The 17,328-nt window shown below is 38.4% G+C and overlaps 1 protein-coding gene and 1 non-coding gene across 2 annotated transcripts; one reads left to right on the forward strand and one right to left on the reverse strand.

The window, feature by feature from the left end:
- Positions 1–600: 600 nt before the first annotated feature.
- On the forward strand, positions 601–1,119 carry LOC130470127 (uncharacterized). Its single transcript, XM_056839727.1, has one exon. It carries the CDS (start codon positions 601–603, stop codon positions 1,117–1,119), a length of 519 nt encoding a protein of 172 aa, XP_056695705.1.
- Positions 1,120–16,333: 15,214 nt separating this feature from the next.
- Positions 16,334–16,439, reverse strand: LOC130470936 (small nucleolar RNA R71). The gene has a single exon (XR_008931651.1). It is a non-coding gene; the product is annotated as a small nucleolar RNA R71 (small nucleolar RNA).
- Positions 16,440–17,328: the final 889 nt, after the last annotated feature.

The following is a 17,328-nucleotide window of genomic DNA, read 5'->3' on the forward strand; positions in this document are numbered from 1 at the left end:
AAAAGATCGGGCTTGATTCTGACTCTTCCAACTCCATTGGCTCGGAAATTGAGCCTGAGTATTATCATCATGAGGTTAAGAAGAAATATATAGGAAGAGAAGGGCAAATAGGATGGATGAAGAAGGGTCGCGTAGGAAGCAATGGAGGTTAGGTATGTTGAGGGATCTTCAAGGTAGGGAAGAAGGTAACGAATATCTAAAAAGAATGGTGGCTCCACCTTTCGCAGATGACCACTAAAGAAAGAAGGTCAATGCTCAGTTAAAGTATGTAGGGAAGGGGAAGATGATATTTGGCCTAGGTGGGAGTGACGACTTATGGGAGAAGTTCAATAAAGATGAAGAATTTCTTGAGGCTAAATCTGATAATGACAAGAAGAAGAAGGTCAAAATCAACATTCTCAAACCTGGAGGCGCGGCGGGCCATAATCAGCCTTCAGTTGATAAATGAAGTATCTCTGTTGGAATTGTAGAGGGGCAAATGATTCTAAGTCCCCGATTTTTCAGTTTATTTCTAGTTTATCGGCTAATTGTAACGTAGATTTTGTCTTTCTTTCTGAAACTAAATGCTCCGTAGCTAGTTTAGTTACTCCCTTTTCTAAAATGGGTTTTTTAGGAAGCACATGCAGTGATGCAGTGGGTAGTTTTGGAGGACTTTTCCTTGGGTGGTCCTCCCGGGTAGTTGTTAGTATTATTTTCGTAGATGAAAATGTAATTTTTTGTAAGATTACTTCTGAATTGAATTTGGATTATTATATCGTGTTTGTCTATGGGTGCCCTTACTTGAATGGTAGGGCACAAGTCTGGAGTAACATCAAAACCCTTATGGCTGGGAATCCAGGAAGTACAACTATAGTAGGCAACCTCAACCAGGTGGAGCACACCGCGCAAAAACTAGGTGGTTCCCCTTTGTTGAGGGGAGCTCAAGATTTTATCAACTGGAAACTGGAGTGTGATCTTTCGGAGATTCCAGCTCGTGGTATGTCCTATACTTGGACTAATAATAGGAGTGGGGAGAGTGCCATCTTTGAAAGTTTGGATCGAGCATATGCTTGCTCCAAATGGCGTATAACATTCCCCGATGCTATAATTTGGAAGCTTCCCATCTTTCTTTCAGATTAGTCCCATTGTGCTAGATTCTCAGCCTTCGAAACAAAAGAAAAAGTTGCCTTACAAGCTTGAGGCATGGTGCCTCTCAAAACAGAAATTGCTAACATTAGCAACGCCAAATGGGCACTATCAATGGTCGGTTCGAAATTATTATGCATTCAAAGGAAGCTTGAAGACATAGTAGGGGAGGCGAGAAAATGGTGCCTGGATTTAAAGAAAGAAAATGGTATAACATGGAGAAAGTTCGAAGAAGAGCTCTCTCACCTTCAAAATAACATCTCGGACCATGCTTCCATTCAAGAGGAAGCTTGTACTAGGCAGGCTTTGAAGGAGAAAGCAGAACAAACATGGTGGTACTGGAAACAGCGGGCAAAGTCTAAATGGGACGCATTTGGTGATCAGTCTACTACATTATTTTTCAAGAGTGTAAAAACTAGAGGAAGAAAAAAAAAGACATCAAAGCCATAAAAAATGAAAGTGGCTGGCGAATGGAGCACGAGTAAGGATAACATCAAGTCTGAATTCTATACCTATTATAAGTCCCTTTTTGAAGGTGATACAGAGCAGGACAACTCTTTTGAGGATACCTCCATCTGTAGTTCTTGGCTCCAAGAGCTACCTTTTCTCGATGAATCTCACAAGACCCTCCTACTTCGCCCGTTCTCTGATGATGAGATTAAGGTGGCTGCCTTCAGTTCGAATCCACTCAAGTCGTCGGGGCCAGACGGTGTCCCCCTTTTCTTCTTCTAAAAATACTGGCATGTAGTGGGGAAGGAGTGAAGGAAATAATGCCCTTGGTCCAAGTATGCATTCAATGTTAAGTCTAATAAATGCGGTTCAGTATTAATTAACAAGTTAATAATTCAGTGAGATCAAGTGAGCTGAATGCCTGACTAGAGGCCGCTTCAGTTCAAGTGGAATTAATTATATTAATCTACAGCTTACTCTTGACTGAACCGTAGGGTCACACAAATAGTACGTAAACGGATCAAGTATTTAATGGCATTAAATACTCCATCTATGGATATTCGGAATCGACGGATCTTGGTTTCAGTGGGAGCTGAGATCGTCACAGGCAAGAAATGAATACTCCGGAAACGATGATATTGCCGGAAACGGAAATATGGATCGTATCGGAAATATAAATATTATCCAAGTCGTAGATGTTGCCGGAAACGGAAACATGGTACGTATCGGAAAATATTATCGGAAATGGAAATATTGCCGGAATCGGAAATATTGCCGGAAACGGAAATATTGTCAGAATCGGAAGTATTATCGGAATCGGAAAATAATTTCGGAAACGAAAATATTAAATATTTGTTCGAAACGGAAATTGATTCCGGAATCGGAAATATTAAATATTGTTCGTATCCGAAATGAATTCCGGAACCGGGAATTTAATAGGAAGCGTATCGTACGAATAAACATCGACAAGCTTGCTAGACGCAAGGCCTAGCACGAAGCTAGGCCCAACGCCTAGCAAAGCCCGCGCGCGACCAAAGCAAGCAAAGCCCAAACGCGAGAGCAAGGCCAGCAGGCGCGCGCCCCTCGTGGGCTGCGAGCACTTGTTGGGCCTGGGCTCAGCGCGCGCGCGCGCACGGCGCCCCTCGTGGGCTGCTGCGCCTGCGTGAGTGTTTATGCTTGCGTACGAAACCTTGATCGGTTAGGATTCGTATAAGATTGATTCCTAAGTCTACTAGATAAATTAAGTGATTGAATTTTAGATTAATTCAGATTCACTAAATCGTTCCCTAGTAGGATTCTAATATCCGATACCCATGCCCTATAAATAGGTGATCAATGCTTACAATTTATAGAGAGTATTCAAGTATTCAAAGTGATTTTTGAGAGCAAAAATTCAGTCATACAATTGCCTATATGTGCCGAAAATTCTAAGTACCTTAAGGGCGATCCTAGTTGGTCAAGCTTAAGGCGGATCCGGATGTGCTGTGGACTATCTACGGAGGGACGACACTTGTAGTCCTAAATACTTGTTTTTGTTCGGTTCGGGCGCAGCTAGGGAAGGCACGCAACAAAGAGTATGCATCTAAACTATGCTAAATGATTATGTGTAAATAATATGCTTTCCTGGCTTTATGGTTTTTCCGCATGATTTATGAATTGTCATATGTATCATAACCTAACAGTGGTATCACGAGCCTCTTATTATTTTCATAATCTAAATTGCATGAACATGGTTAAATATTACAAATTTGCAAGAATTAAAAGGGGTGATTAATTTTCGTAATTGTTAATTAATTGCAAATTGCGTTTATTTAATTATACGTACGCAGTTTTTCGGCAGTTTCTTCGTTACTCATCCAAATCGAGTGATTTTTGTGTCAATTCTGCATGTAAAACGCATTTTAAAATTTTGACAAAATTATTATTTTTCGGCCGAACCCAGAATTCTCAAATTCGAAGCCTAACTATGACTTTTCGGAGGTTTTAGTTTTTCGAATGCAAAATTTCGTAAATTTAAGATGTTAAATTAAATATTTGCGATTCTTGTTGATAAATCTTGAATTTTTGATTGACCTACTGTACATGTTTAACAAGTTTGAATGCCTAGCCTTGTTAATTATGCAATCTAATTTGAAATTATGATTAATTTGTTGAAAATTGGAATAATTTAGAATTATTTGATTTTCATAATTAGTTATAATTTAATTAGATACCTATGATTAAAAACCACCATAAAAATTGTAAATTTATGTTAAATTTTAAATTTCTATGACCTAAACTTGAATCCATGTTAATCGGAAATCAATTGAATAATAAATTTTTGATTTTTCGCCCTAAAATTATGAAATTAATATTATTTATTAATTTGTCATTAATTTTGAATATAAATTTTAAATTTTTATGCGATTCGCTCATATAACTTGCACGCACAAAGCAATGGACGCTACGTGTTACCCTTAAGGGGTGTTGTATAGTGCGGGCATGTGACGACGAGCAAGGGAGCTCGTCGCCCATGCGGTACAAATGCAATGAGCAAGGCCATGGTGCACGAGCACAAGGCAGCAACCCTGCCTTGTGTCGTGGGCTGTGTGCGATGGGCGAATGGGCGAGGGCGAGAGCAAGGCACGAGCAGTCGCGTGTGGGCAGCAAGCGAGCTGCGCCACAGTGCGCACTGCCTCGCGCAAGCGTGCGGAGCCTCGCGCGCAGCGAGCGCAAGCTCGCGTGCCACGAGTGCTGCGCCAAGCATCGATCGCTCGCGCGCAGCGAGCGCTATTGTGTGTGCGACGAGCGCTGCGCCCAGCGATGGCGTGCGAGTGCTTGTTGCGACGTGCGACGAGCGCTGCGCCCAGCGATGGCGTGCGATTGCTTGTTGCGACGTGCGATGAGCGCTGCGCCCAGCGATGGGCTGCGGCAGCATGCTCGTTGCGTCGAGAGCTGGCGCGCACAGCGAGCACCAGCTCGCGTGACGCCTTGCGATGGTGAGCAGCAGCAATGCGAGGCAGCGCATGGGCTGCGCGCACATGGCCAGCGATGGCTGTGTGCGTGTGGCCCATGGGCGTGCGTTGCGTGGGATTGTTGCGTTGCGATTAGATCGTTTTGAAATTTTAATTTGAAATTTTCAGTTTACGTAATTTTAATTAATTTAAAAATTAATAATTTAAATTATTTTCTTGGATTTTAATTTTGAATATTGTAATTATAATAAATTTTATTTATTCTAATTATTTTACTAAAATTAAAATCATGAATTAATTTAAATACGACTGAAATTAAATTAAATTTTTGGATTCAATTATAAATTTATATGAGCTTTAAATTTTAATTAAATTTGTATGTTTCCGGTTAGACTAGAAATACATTTTTATGTTTAAAATTAGTAAAGCATATGAATTTATTGGTTTAAGTGGGAGCCCTTTTTAGTCATAAACTCTTGATTAGGTCTACAAATCCTTAAGGTTAAAACAACTTGATTAGAATTAATAAGGACTGAATAATTGATAGATTATTGGTGCCCTTGATTAATTGCTGCAAATGTTTATGTGATGCATGATGTGTTTTACTAACCAGCTATGTGGGCCATTCATGATAATGAATGGGTGAATGGTATATATTGTATATGTACTGTTTTGCAGGTTATGAAGTGACTAGTATGGCCCAAATAGGATAGAAAATATGGTCTGCGTACCATTAATTTGAATGTAATTGGTCTAAAGTACCAAAGTGGTTTTTAAATTCAAATATGGTCTGCGTACCATCAAATAGTTGTAATTAGTTTTAATTATAGCTTATCCTATTTGAAGAAAATGGTGCCTCCCACGGAGATTTTCAAGACGGACTTTGAAGTTAAAGCTTCAAGATGAAGTCGGGCCATACTAGATCACATTTATCTTATGCATGCTTTAAGTTATTTATTGCTTTAAATATGTCTTAATTATGCATGAGATTGTGGCTTGATTATGTTGCATGATTAAGGATTTTAGTTCACTTAAAATCTAACCAACATAGTAAGAGCCTTAAGTTCCAAACTTAAAATTGAGTTATAAGGTGCCATGCCAAAATATACACTTGCTTGGATATCCTTTACATCAATCTAGTAATAGTTTTCGCTCAGCGAGGTGTTACTTATTGGTCCTAAAGGGGCAAGGTACACAAATAATTGTGAGTACATGTTAGTTTTGGTGAAACTCAACGATATAAGTAAGGAGTCCTTTTATGTCGTGGCAAAATCGATAGGTTTACCTAATAAGTTCTTAGACGTACCTATCAACCAAGAATAGTTTCTAGACTATTAGCAAAAGGCTTTTGCTTACCTAAAATGTTTTAGAATTGAGTCGACAAACTGTGCTTAATTCTTCAATGGTTTTAGGGTCTTGGAATCATTTTATTCACACCTGCCGGAACACATAATTCGAATAAAATGATAATGACTTGTTTAAATTGCATGATTGCTTTCATTTTCAAGTTATTATTCATGATAAACGTTTAGACTTTGCATGCTTCAATGTATGTTTTAATTATTGTTTATAATTAAATATCTTGCACTGCAATAAATCCTTTTAGAAAGGTAACAGTAAATTTCCTCGATTGGTAGTGAATCCAAGAACGATTCACGGAAATGAGAGAAAGTGAGCAATTTAAAATGTACGTTTCTTATAGCGACTTTTATGGTTGTTTTCGAACATCAAAGTCGAATGGCAAACCAATTGGTGCTTGTGAATTCAAAATACACTGTAGTTTTGAGATCATAAAGCATTGAGTTTAATACGCTCAGCTTTACCAATGGTTAACAACCTAATATCTTTGTCCATTTAATTCTCGAATGAGTCTAGTCCCTAGACATTCGAATAGATCGATGCTTAGAGAACTTTAGAAGCTTCTGGTAAGATCATCTAGTTGAAACTTAATATTCAACATAAATTAAATGGTAAGAACCTTGTTGGGGTGACATTGGACATGTCTAACAAAGTATAAAAGTCAACACTAAAGAATTCAATTCTTAAGACTATAAGAAAGGGTACAAGAAATAGGAAAACGAGGAACAAATGAAAGGAATTTACGATTCCGTTGCTACCTATAAGTTTATGTTTAAAGAGAAGTGACCTAGCAATCAAACTTCCATGGTATCATATACCGCTTGAGGTTCTTACTTCGGTAATAACTCAAACAATGGAAGCTAGGATACACTAATGACCTACAAGTGGGAAATGAAGCATGGCAATGCTACATTAGTTGTAGGGTCATCTAGTTTGTTTTAAGTCCTTTCAAAGGCTGGAACTTAATGGATATTTTGTTCCATAATCAGCATACCTAAATTTCTGTTTCAAACACAGAAAGACTCACATTCAGAAGAACAAAAACAATGTTTGTTTGTTTATTTGAATGAAATGGTCATTTACGGGTTGAGTCAATATGCTTGATTAAAACAAACAACTCTTTAAAAATAAAAACTTTACTAGGTTCAAATCAAACCCTTGATTTGAGTTCCACTAATCTTTGGCATTGTTGCTTAGACCATATCAACAAGTTAACATTCAAAAGCTCTATTTTAATGGACTTTTGAAAGTTCATTGATTTCTAGATCAATTTAAGATGACTAGTCTTACTTGTTGAAAGTAACAAAAGATATGAACTATTGTTAGAACGCCTAGACAATAGAGTTCAAAGCTAAAGAAAGATTTTATGACTTTATTATTTCACATGGATTTGAGTGAATATAGGTTTATTGACTCAAATGTGATATAAGTTGAATCTGTTTGGGTAGTTCCAAGATTCAGAAGTATAAAATCCACTTGGCAAGAAATCATAAAGATCTAGGTTAGATCATGTTGATGATTACTTGAGACCAAATATGATCATCAATGGTTGTGTGTTGAAATTTCACAATCTAGGTCCATAAGATATGGCATATCTTAGTTGGAATAATCGAAGTCAATTAGTACTTGATTCGATTAATGATGAATCATAAGGACTTTTCCTATAATTTCTAAAACAAAATGCTTAACTACCACCAAACTAAACCAAATTCGTCAAAGCTATTGAAAAGTAATTTCAGAATAACTTTTCATAAAATATATCTAGAGAGTTGCAAAACTCAGTGGGAGCTTAGTGTTTGTCATTCGACAAACTAAGGCCCAAGTATAGATATATGTTTCATTGTGATTTATTCAAATGAGACACAAGGGTATTGTTTCTACCACGAATTTTTGAGAACATAATGTTTGTTTGCTCGAAATAATGTCCTTTTGGAGATTCATTTCCAAAATGACAAGTGGGAGAAAATAGACCTCGAGAGTCTTCGAGGCGAACAACAAACATAAATGGACATTCCGGAGGCTTTTCGAAGTTCTTTAGAAAATCCGAACACGTATTCTTTAAGGACTTTAGAAGTGGCTTTAAAGAATAGACATCTCTTAGAAGACTTTACAAGTGCTTCAAGGAGAACAGAATATTCAAAGGACTTTTAAGTGGCTATTGATATTCTGTTGTTTGATGTTCTATACCCTTGTAGGCATAGAGTTCAAGTCACTGAAACAATGAGATTCTTCTATTAGATAGTGAAGAAAGATGGAGTTCAGGTCACTGAAACTATGCAATTCTTCTATTAGATAGTGAAGAAACCTACAACTTGCAGTCAAACTATTATCATGTAGATTAATGAGTTTGTGACTTGTAAGAAAGCTATGACGAAACCCAGATTCCCTAAAATGGTTAGAGGCCATATATAGATTCAAATGTTTTAAATGGTTAGAGACCATAAAACATACTCAATGTTTTGATGACAAAATTGAAATTTTGTTGATTTGCAAGAATAGTTTCACACCTATTGGTTGCAAAGTTTGTTTTAAGGATAAAAACCATCAAACTTAAAATTGTGTTCACACACAAAGCTAGATTAGTTGCTAAAGGTTACAAACAAATTCACGATGTGGATTGTGTTGAACCTCATGCAAAATCGTAATGCTTAAGTCTATAATTCAAGCAATGATTGCATATTGGTACATATGGCAATTGGATGACAAAACATCTTCCTCAGTCAAATGTTGGAAGAAACTATGAACATGGTATGTCATAGGATTTGTGGATCCAAATAAATGCTTAAAAAGAAAAGCTAGTTTATAAAATCTAAGTACAGATTTAAGCAAGCAATTGGGAATTAGAAATGTATTTTAGTGAAGCTAATAAGTATTTTAGTTTCATAAAATGTACATGATTCTTATAGATATATAAGAATTTTGGTGGGAGTACATAAAACTTAATTGGTCCTATGTGTATCACACGCATATCTCTCTATTGTGAAATAACATTCAAATGCTAAATACTTAGATTTGAGATTATTCATCAATGATGGACCAAGGCGAAACTTAGTACATACTGGGTACTAAGATCTATTTACAAAGATCTTATAATATTGTTTTGGATTAAGTAATGGCATTTACTAAATCAAACACGAAATACTCCATTGGAGATATTCGACCCATGTGAATAAATCTAAGTAAAAGAATGTTTGAACTATGTATAAGCATTTACTAAGTTAAAAGATCAAAGGATCTAAGTGAGATTCTTAACCTATATTATATGTCAAAGAATTTAGCTGGATTCAGTATCTACTGAAATTGAATGAGCTAAAGTTACATGAATACAATTCAATTGAGAATTATTCTGCAAAAGAATTTATCATGTATAATATAATATGAGGATCGCCAAAAATGTATCGTATGACTTTAGGCATGACGAACATATACCAATCTCTATTGATCTAAGTAAAGATCAACTAGATTGAGATCAAGAATACTTATGGTACTTAAAAGGGTACATAGGAATAGTTCTTGATTCAAGGAAATAAAGATGTGCTAAATATTGATGCTACACGCATAAACACTGGCAAAGGATCAAGCAAGACCCTATGGAGTTAACCATTGACAAAGACGAGCCATAGAGCATCGTGATTTGAAATGGCAACATGGATTGGAGACCATGAGTTGTTGCGTGGGAAATTAAATTTCTAAGTTCTAAGATATAGTTGGAAAGTCTTCCGCATATCTGTGAACTGCTTGGATAAGTAAATCCAAACAAAGCATCACTAGCAACCTATACAGTTGAAGTAAAAGTACTTATTGCCTAAGAAGCAATAAAATAGAGTTGTTTATATTAAAGAGTTCTTCATTAAACTTGGGTGGATCACATGTCTGCTACCTTGATGGTTCTTCATTGCAAAATGCGTAGAACCACTATTTAAGTAAAAAAGACTAGATCACATAATAAACAAACTCAAAAGATCTTATCATCATATCTCGAAAATCATTCGATGAAAAGGATATTAAGATTGGAAAAGCATGATAACTAAACCTATGCAACAAGTGAGAAGCAACACTCACATTGTAGCACTGGAAATCAAACATAGCTTTGAAATTCCATGAACTGTTTTAAAGATGGGTTTAAGGCCCATGGTTGTAAAACATTGGGGTTGAACATTTATCATATATGAAATGTATTTTCATATTCCATTTAATTTGTGGTTTATTAAATGATGAGTCCCTTCAATTTGACGATATATTCAAGATAGACTGTCAGGACCAGTCCTGTGACTAAGAAATGTCTATCAAGTGAACTTGAATGTCAAAGGTTGAAAATGGTCCCTAGTCGGAGTTTTCTATAAAATTGGACGCATAGAAAACGTTAGACGACTAGAATGCAAGATGACTAGTAGTTCTGTTTCTTGAACTATGTGGACATGGCAATGTCATAATCATTTGCATAGATACTTACTTTGAGAAGACTAGTATCGGACAGACCTATGAAACTTTACTGTAAGAGATGAAAATCTGTCATAAGTAAATTTCATTAAAATTATTAGACACTAAATCCTCAATACCTGAGTGATTTGAGATTACTTGTTTGAGAACTGGTTGCTTTGACGTTGACCAACCGTCGCACCGTAAAAGGAGGCTATAAAGGCAACGCTCAGGTAATCACCTATCAAACGAAGTCTAATCTCAAGATCGCAAGATTGGGATTGTCCTCCCATAAATCGGGATGAGATGCTTAAAAGTTGTACAAGGCCACTCGGAGAGCTAGAAACTGTGAAATGCATGGCCGTGCTCGGATGAATCATAGGCTATGATTATCTGTTTATTTGATCAGTTGAACTCTGAAACCGAGGAACACCTCTGGACATAATAAGGATGACAACTCTTACCTTATGTTCAAGAGCAAGCATCGAGCGACAAAGGAATTAGGAAATGCACACTTGTCCCTAAGGACAAGTGGGAGACTGAAGGAAATAATGCCCTTGGTCCAAGTATGCATTCAATGTTAAGTCTAATAAATGAGTTCAGTATTAATTAACAAGTTTATAATTCAGTGAGATCAAGTGAGCTGAATGCCTGACTAGCGCTTCAGTTCAAGTGGAATTAATTATAATAATCTACAGCTTACTCTTGACTGAACCCGTAGGGTCACACAAATAGTACGTAAACGGATCAAGTATTTAATGGCATTAAATACTCCATCTATGGATATTCGGAATCGACGGATCTTGGTTTCAGTGGGAGCTGAGATCGTCACAGGCAAGAAATGAATACTCCGGAAACGATGATATTGCCGGAAACGGAAATATGGATCGTATCGGAAATATAAATATTATCCAAGTCGTAGATGTTGCCGGAAACGGAAACATGGTACGTATCGGAAAATATTATCGGAAATGGAAATATTGCCGGAATCGGAAATATTGCCGGAAACGGAAATATTGTCAGAATCGGAAGTATTATCGGAATCGGAAAATAATTCCGGAAACGGAAATATTAAATATTTGTTCGAAACGGAAATTGATTCCGGAATCGGAAATATTAAATATTGTTCGTATCGGAAATGAATTCCGGAACCGGGAATTTAATCGGAAGCGTATCGTACGAATAAACATCGGACGAGCTTGCTAGACGCAAGGCCTAGCACGAAGCTAGGCCCAACGCCTAGCAAAGCCCGCGCGCGACCAAAGCAAGCAAAGCCCAAACGCGAGAGCAAGGCCAGCAGGCGCGCGCCCCTCGTGGGCTGCGAGCACTTGCTGGGCCTAGGCTTAGCGCGCGCGCGCGCACGGCGCCCCTCGTGGGCTGCTGCGCCTGCGTGAGTGTTTGTGCTTGCGTACGAAACCTTGATCGGTTAGGATTCGTATAAGATTGATTCCTAAGTCTACTAGATTAATTAAGTGATTGAATTTTAGATTAATTCAGATTCACTAAATCGTTCCCTAGTAGGATTCTAATATCCGATACCCATGCCCTATAAATAGGTGATCAATGCTCACAATTTATAGAGAGTATTCAAGTATTCAAAGTGATTTTTGAGAGCAAAAATTCAGTCATACAATTGCCTATATGTGCCGAAAATTCTAAGTACCTTAAGGGCGATCCTAGTTGGTCAAGCTTAAGGCGGATCCGGACGTGCTGTGGACTATCTACGGAGGGACGACAATTGGAGTCCTAAAGACTTGTTCTTGTTCGGTTCGGGCGCAGCTAGGGAAGGCACGCAACAAAGAGTATGCATATAAACTATGCTAAATGATTATGTGTAAATAATATGCTTTCCTGGCTTTATGGTTTTTCCGCATGATTTATGAATTGTCATATGTATCATAACCTAACAAGGAGGTATGCCATGATGTCCACAACTTCTTTGATAATGTCCATATGCTTAAAGAAACGAACATAACCTTTGTTGCTCTTATCCCAAGCTTCAACAAGCCTCCTCGGTAGGGGAGTTCCGGCCAATCAGTCTTTGCAACTCCATGTACAAGATTATCTCGAAATGTATGGTGTCTAGGATCAAGCAAATTATCCCAGACTTGGTAGGAGAAATAGAATGCATTTGTGCTGGGACGAATGATGGTGGATAATTGTTTCTTGGCGCATGAAGTTATTAACCATGTTAATAAAAGAAGACGAGGCGGTCGTTTTGAGGGAATTCTTAAGGTGGATTTAAGCAAAGATTATAATCGGGTTCGATGGGATTTCATCCTTAAAATCTTGCACCATATGGAGTTCCCTCCTAAGTGGCTTCAATGGTTCCATCAATGTACACTGTATCTTATTCCATAATGGTTAATGGTGAGCCTACGGAAAAAATTACTCGTCGTAGGGGCCTTCGACAAGGGGATCCGCTCTCCCCTTATTTATTCATTTTTATCATGGAAGTTCTCTCAAGGGGAGTGATGAAGCTAGAGAGAGACAGAATCATACAAGGCATCAAAGTGGCTAGAAATGCGCCACCAATCTCGCACCTATTCTATGTTGATGACGCTCTTTTTTGTTTCAAGGCGACTCCAGACGCTTGTAGATCTATAACGAGGTGCATCAATGATTTTTTTCAATATCAGGTGAAATGATTAATTTTGGGATATCTTCTATCTTATTTAGCCCTAATACCCCTTCACAGTTTGTTTGTATTATGAGAAAACCTTTAGGAGTTCAATGTAGGGTGGAGATGGGTGACTACATGGTCTGCCCTATGGATGTGGATGGAAGATCGTCTTCAAAATTTGCTACCATCATCGAGAAGATGAACAACAAAATAAGCTCATGGAAGTTCTCGAATTTGAGTGCTTCGGGAAAGTTGATTTTGATTAACAATGTCCTTATTCCAATGGCGTCGCATGTTCTCTCTGCCTACTTATGCCCCTCCCTTGTGCTAAAGAAACTGTCTTCGACCCTAATGAATTTTTGGTGGGCAAGTTCAAAGGATGCTAAGCCTATCTATTGGAGGAAAAAAGAGGTGCTTTTTTTTGGCAATTAATATTAGGATTATATTAATACCAAAGAGCATGGGCAAAACACCCAAGTATTACAGGAAAACCAGACCACTGGACCACAAAACTACAAGAACAACTAGTTCTGTAGTAGCCTACTCTGTTCATCAGAACTTCTACAAGCCACTCTAAACAAAATTTCTTTAACTAGACATTCAGGAGATTTGACAGTCTTCCTAAAAATAACAGAATTTCTCATAAGCCAAATGCTTTAAATTGTTTCAGTAAAGCACATCACATATAGTTTAGCAATGCAACCAGTTTTCTTGTTGGCTTTAGCTGCCTCTCCTAGCTCATAAGTGAGACATGTACTCCCCCTTTGAATTCTCAAATTCTTCAGCACAGAATGCCAAACTGCAGCTGAAAAGGAACAAGCAAAGAACAGATGTTCTACTGACTCCTTCCCACCATAACACAACACACAATCATTAGAGAAGCTCATACCCCATGTTTGCATTCTGTCAATAGTGTAAAGCCTGTTGAGAATTGCTAGCCAAGAAATAAAAATACTTCTAGGACTAGCCTTGTTATAACAAATCACCCTCCTCCGGGAAACCTTTGGAAAATTTCCTTGCAAATTTCTATAGACTGTGCTGATAGAGTATTTACCTTTAGCAACAGTCTTAGTCCAACCACCAATCTGAGAGATGAAAAGCTCACTATTAAAAATCTTTTTAAGAGACCAAGAACAAGAACTAGGAGCCACAAACTGGATAGGATCCTGCCCTTTCATATAAACACTGTCAACCCATTGCACCCAAAGCTTGTCTTTTTTGACAGTTAAGGCCCATAGAAGCTTGCCTATTGCTGCTTTATTCCAAAGAGAAATATTCTTCACATTCCAACCACCAGCAGACCTAGTGATATGCATGTTTTATATAGTATTTTTACCCCCGTCCCTTAGTACTTTTATGTGTCAAACGTGCTCTTAGGAGCCATTTCTAGTACTAATGTGTGTTATTCAGTATGCCTTGAGTTTCAGGTTTGATTATGAGAAATTGGTCTTTTTAGACCCGTTTCATGTTGATCTAGGCCACTATATGAGCCCGAGGAAGTTCGGGACCTTCATCGTCGACTTTCGGGAGCCTTGGATGCTTATGGTTGAGCCCCGGGAGTTAGACTCAGTGATATGGGTGAGCTATACTGAAGATTGCAAATCGCCCTGGAAGCTGAGGGCGAAATGCAACCATCGGGCGGAATTGAAGCAGTTTGGATTCATCAACGCGCGCCTGATCGGGCGCAGCCGGATCGGGCGGTCATCCAGAAGCCTATGTGGAGAGTTCGCAAACCGCCCGATCGGGCGGATTTTGGCCCGATCGGGCCGACTATCGAGTGGATCGCCCGATCGGGCGAAGCGTCGCCCGATCGGGCGACGCCAACCTCCAGCAGTTTTTCGCGCATTTACTTTCCCTTTTTTAGGCTTTATTTTGGTAAACTATATAAAAAAGCTTTAATTATTTTTAGAGGACACTTTATTTTCTAGTATTGAACCTTAGTATTATTTTTCTTAGCCTAGTTTTCTCTCTAGTTTATGCAAAAACACTTAGTTTAATTCTCAATAAAAATTCAAGCTTTCACTTCCCTTTGTTCTTCAAATAGGTATTATTTCTTATTTCAATTCATTGTCTTGCTTTAGTAATGCTTTCAATTATGATTATTGCTTTGTTTATTGTCAACATGCTTGAGTAGTTTAATTTCTAGGGTTGGGGATCCATGAATAATATGAAGGGATGATTGAATGATTATGATTGTTGGCATTGTAATTGATTCCTATTGATTGGTTTATTTCACTATACAATTAGATTTGCGCAGGTTTAATTGTGGTAGTTATGCAATATCAAATTAAGATTCAAAAGATGCAATTTGATGTTTAGGCTTGTGTCAATAGGTGGAATTAGAGTTAATACGTAGCGAGAGCCCGTTAATTCTAAGTCTATGATTAGTATCGACTTGAGAGAGCATGCTAGTCTAATTAATTACTTTGTTGATTATCGTGATTGTTCAATGTCCTGGATTATTATTTGTTGGCGAACCTATACCCTAGATTCCTTAATATATTGATTCATTCTTGTTTAATATTCGTTCGTAGTCTTAGCATACAAACCATCAACCAACTTTTGTTCACAATAGTCTAGATTAATTAATTGATAGTAGAAAGAACGCCTGTTTCCCTATGGATTCGATCCTGACTTCCCTTGCTACCTAGCTAGTGGACCTTAGGTTATTTTTGATTAGGTGATACGACTTTAGCCTGTCAAAATTTGTCGCCGTTGCCGGGGAAACGGTTTTATTTTCTGTTGTTGATTTCTTATCCTAGATTATTGTTTGTTACTACTCAAGGAACTCACGTTCCTTGAGACCGGATCTCACATTGTTTTGTAGTCTTTGTCTATGCCCAGGACCGTAGGTACTAGTAATCTTACTCCATTCGATCCTGAGCCCGAAAGAACCTTTCGTAGACGAAGAACTTTCATTGCACAGTGTGGGAATTACTCTGATTCTGATCATAATATTGGCGATCTTTTTCCTTCAGATACAGATTCAGTTTCAGAGATAGAGATGGGTGACGAAAATCTGATACCGCCACCTACCCCACGGCTTACAGACTATTCTAAGCCAAGTTTGTCCGTGCTACCAAAGGCGATCATGCCTTCTATTGCAGCTGAGACCTTCAAGATCGAGCCTGCATTGATTAACATGATCGAGAGACGCCAGTACGGTGGGGAACCAGGTGAAGATCCGAATCTTCCCATTCAGTCCTTTATCCAATATTGTTCGACCATCAAGCAAAAGGGATTGACTCCGGAGCAGACTATGGAGATACTTTTCCCGTTCTCTTTGAGTGGGAAAGCTAAACTGTGGATTAATGGGTTGAATCGGGCGGCTTTGAAAATCACTAATTGGGAATCCTTGGCTCTTGCTTTTTATGTTAAATATTTTCCACCTGAGAAAACGGCTCGTCTGAGGGGTCAGATATTAGGTATCTCACAGCAAGCGGATGAGAGTTTGTTCGAGGTCTGGGAGAGATTCAAGGATTTGCAAAGAGAATGCCCGCACCATGGTGTGGAAGATTGGTTCTTGATTCAGCAGTTTTATAATGGTCTGGGCAATGAGTCTAGATGTTTGTTGGATTCAGCTGCCAGTGGGAGGTTCATGCAACTTGAGGTGCCTAGAGCTATGGAGGTGATTGAGGAGATAGCCATTCACAATGCCCAGTATGGAAATCCTAGAGGTCTATCTAATAGGGGTGGTAAGCATGATTTAAATTCTATTGAACAATTAACTGCCCAATTGACTGCTTTACACTATAAGTTTGATAATATGCAAGCAGCCAATACTCAATCTGCCCAACCTGCTAGTATAGCTGCTATGAGTGCCCAACCTGCTACTGTTTGTGAAAGTTGTGGAATGTCTGGTCATTATGCACCGGAATGTAGGAGCTCTGTTGAACAATGTCACGCATTTCAATCCTACAAACAAAATAACCCATTCTCCAACTCTTACAATGAGGGCTACAAAAACAACCCTCTACTATCCTACAGGAGCAACAATATCCAGAACCCTCACCAAGTCCAACATCCACCACAACAACCATACCAACCCTACCAACCACGGAACAACTACAACCAACAGTCTAGTGGACCACCTGGGTTCCCTAGACAACACACATCACCTCCACCGCCACCACCTCAAACCACACAGCCTGACCCTATGCTAGTAGAGATGAGAAACATGATGCTACAAATGCAAAAATCTCTAAGTGAAAAGGATGCAAAAATCGATGCTCTTACTGCTCACAACAAGATCATTGATACACAGTTGGCACAGATGGCTACTACTATTGCAGGGAGGCCACCAGGCCAATTTCCTTCACAGCCCGAAAATAGGGAGACTGCTAATGCAATTACATTGAGGAGTGGTAGGGATTATGATGGTCCTTCTATGCCGGTTGA

The sequence above is a fragment of the Spinacia oleracea genome, chromosome 3 (genome assembly GCF_020520425.1).
Source record: "Spinacia oleracea cultivar Varoflay chromosome 3, BTI_SOV_V1, whole genome shotgun sequence".
Classification (NCBI taxonomy): Eukaryota; Viridiplantae; Streptophyta; class Magnoliopsida; order Caryophyllales; family Amaranthaceae; genus Spinacia; species Spinacia oleracea.

Excerpts from the sequence above, each read along its gene's own strand:
- LOC130470127 (XM_056839727.1), top strand. The coding sequence starts at position 601 with ATGGGTTTTTTAGGAAGCACATGCAGTGATGCAGTGGGTAGTTTTGGA.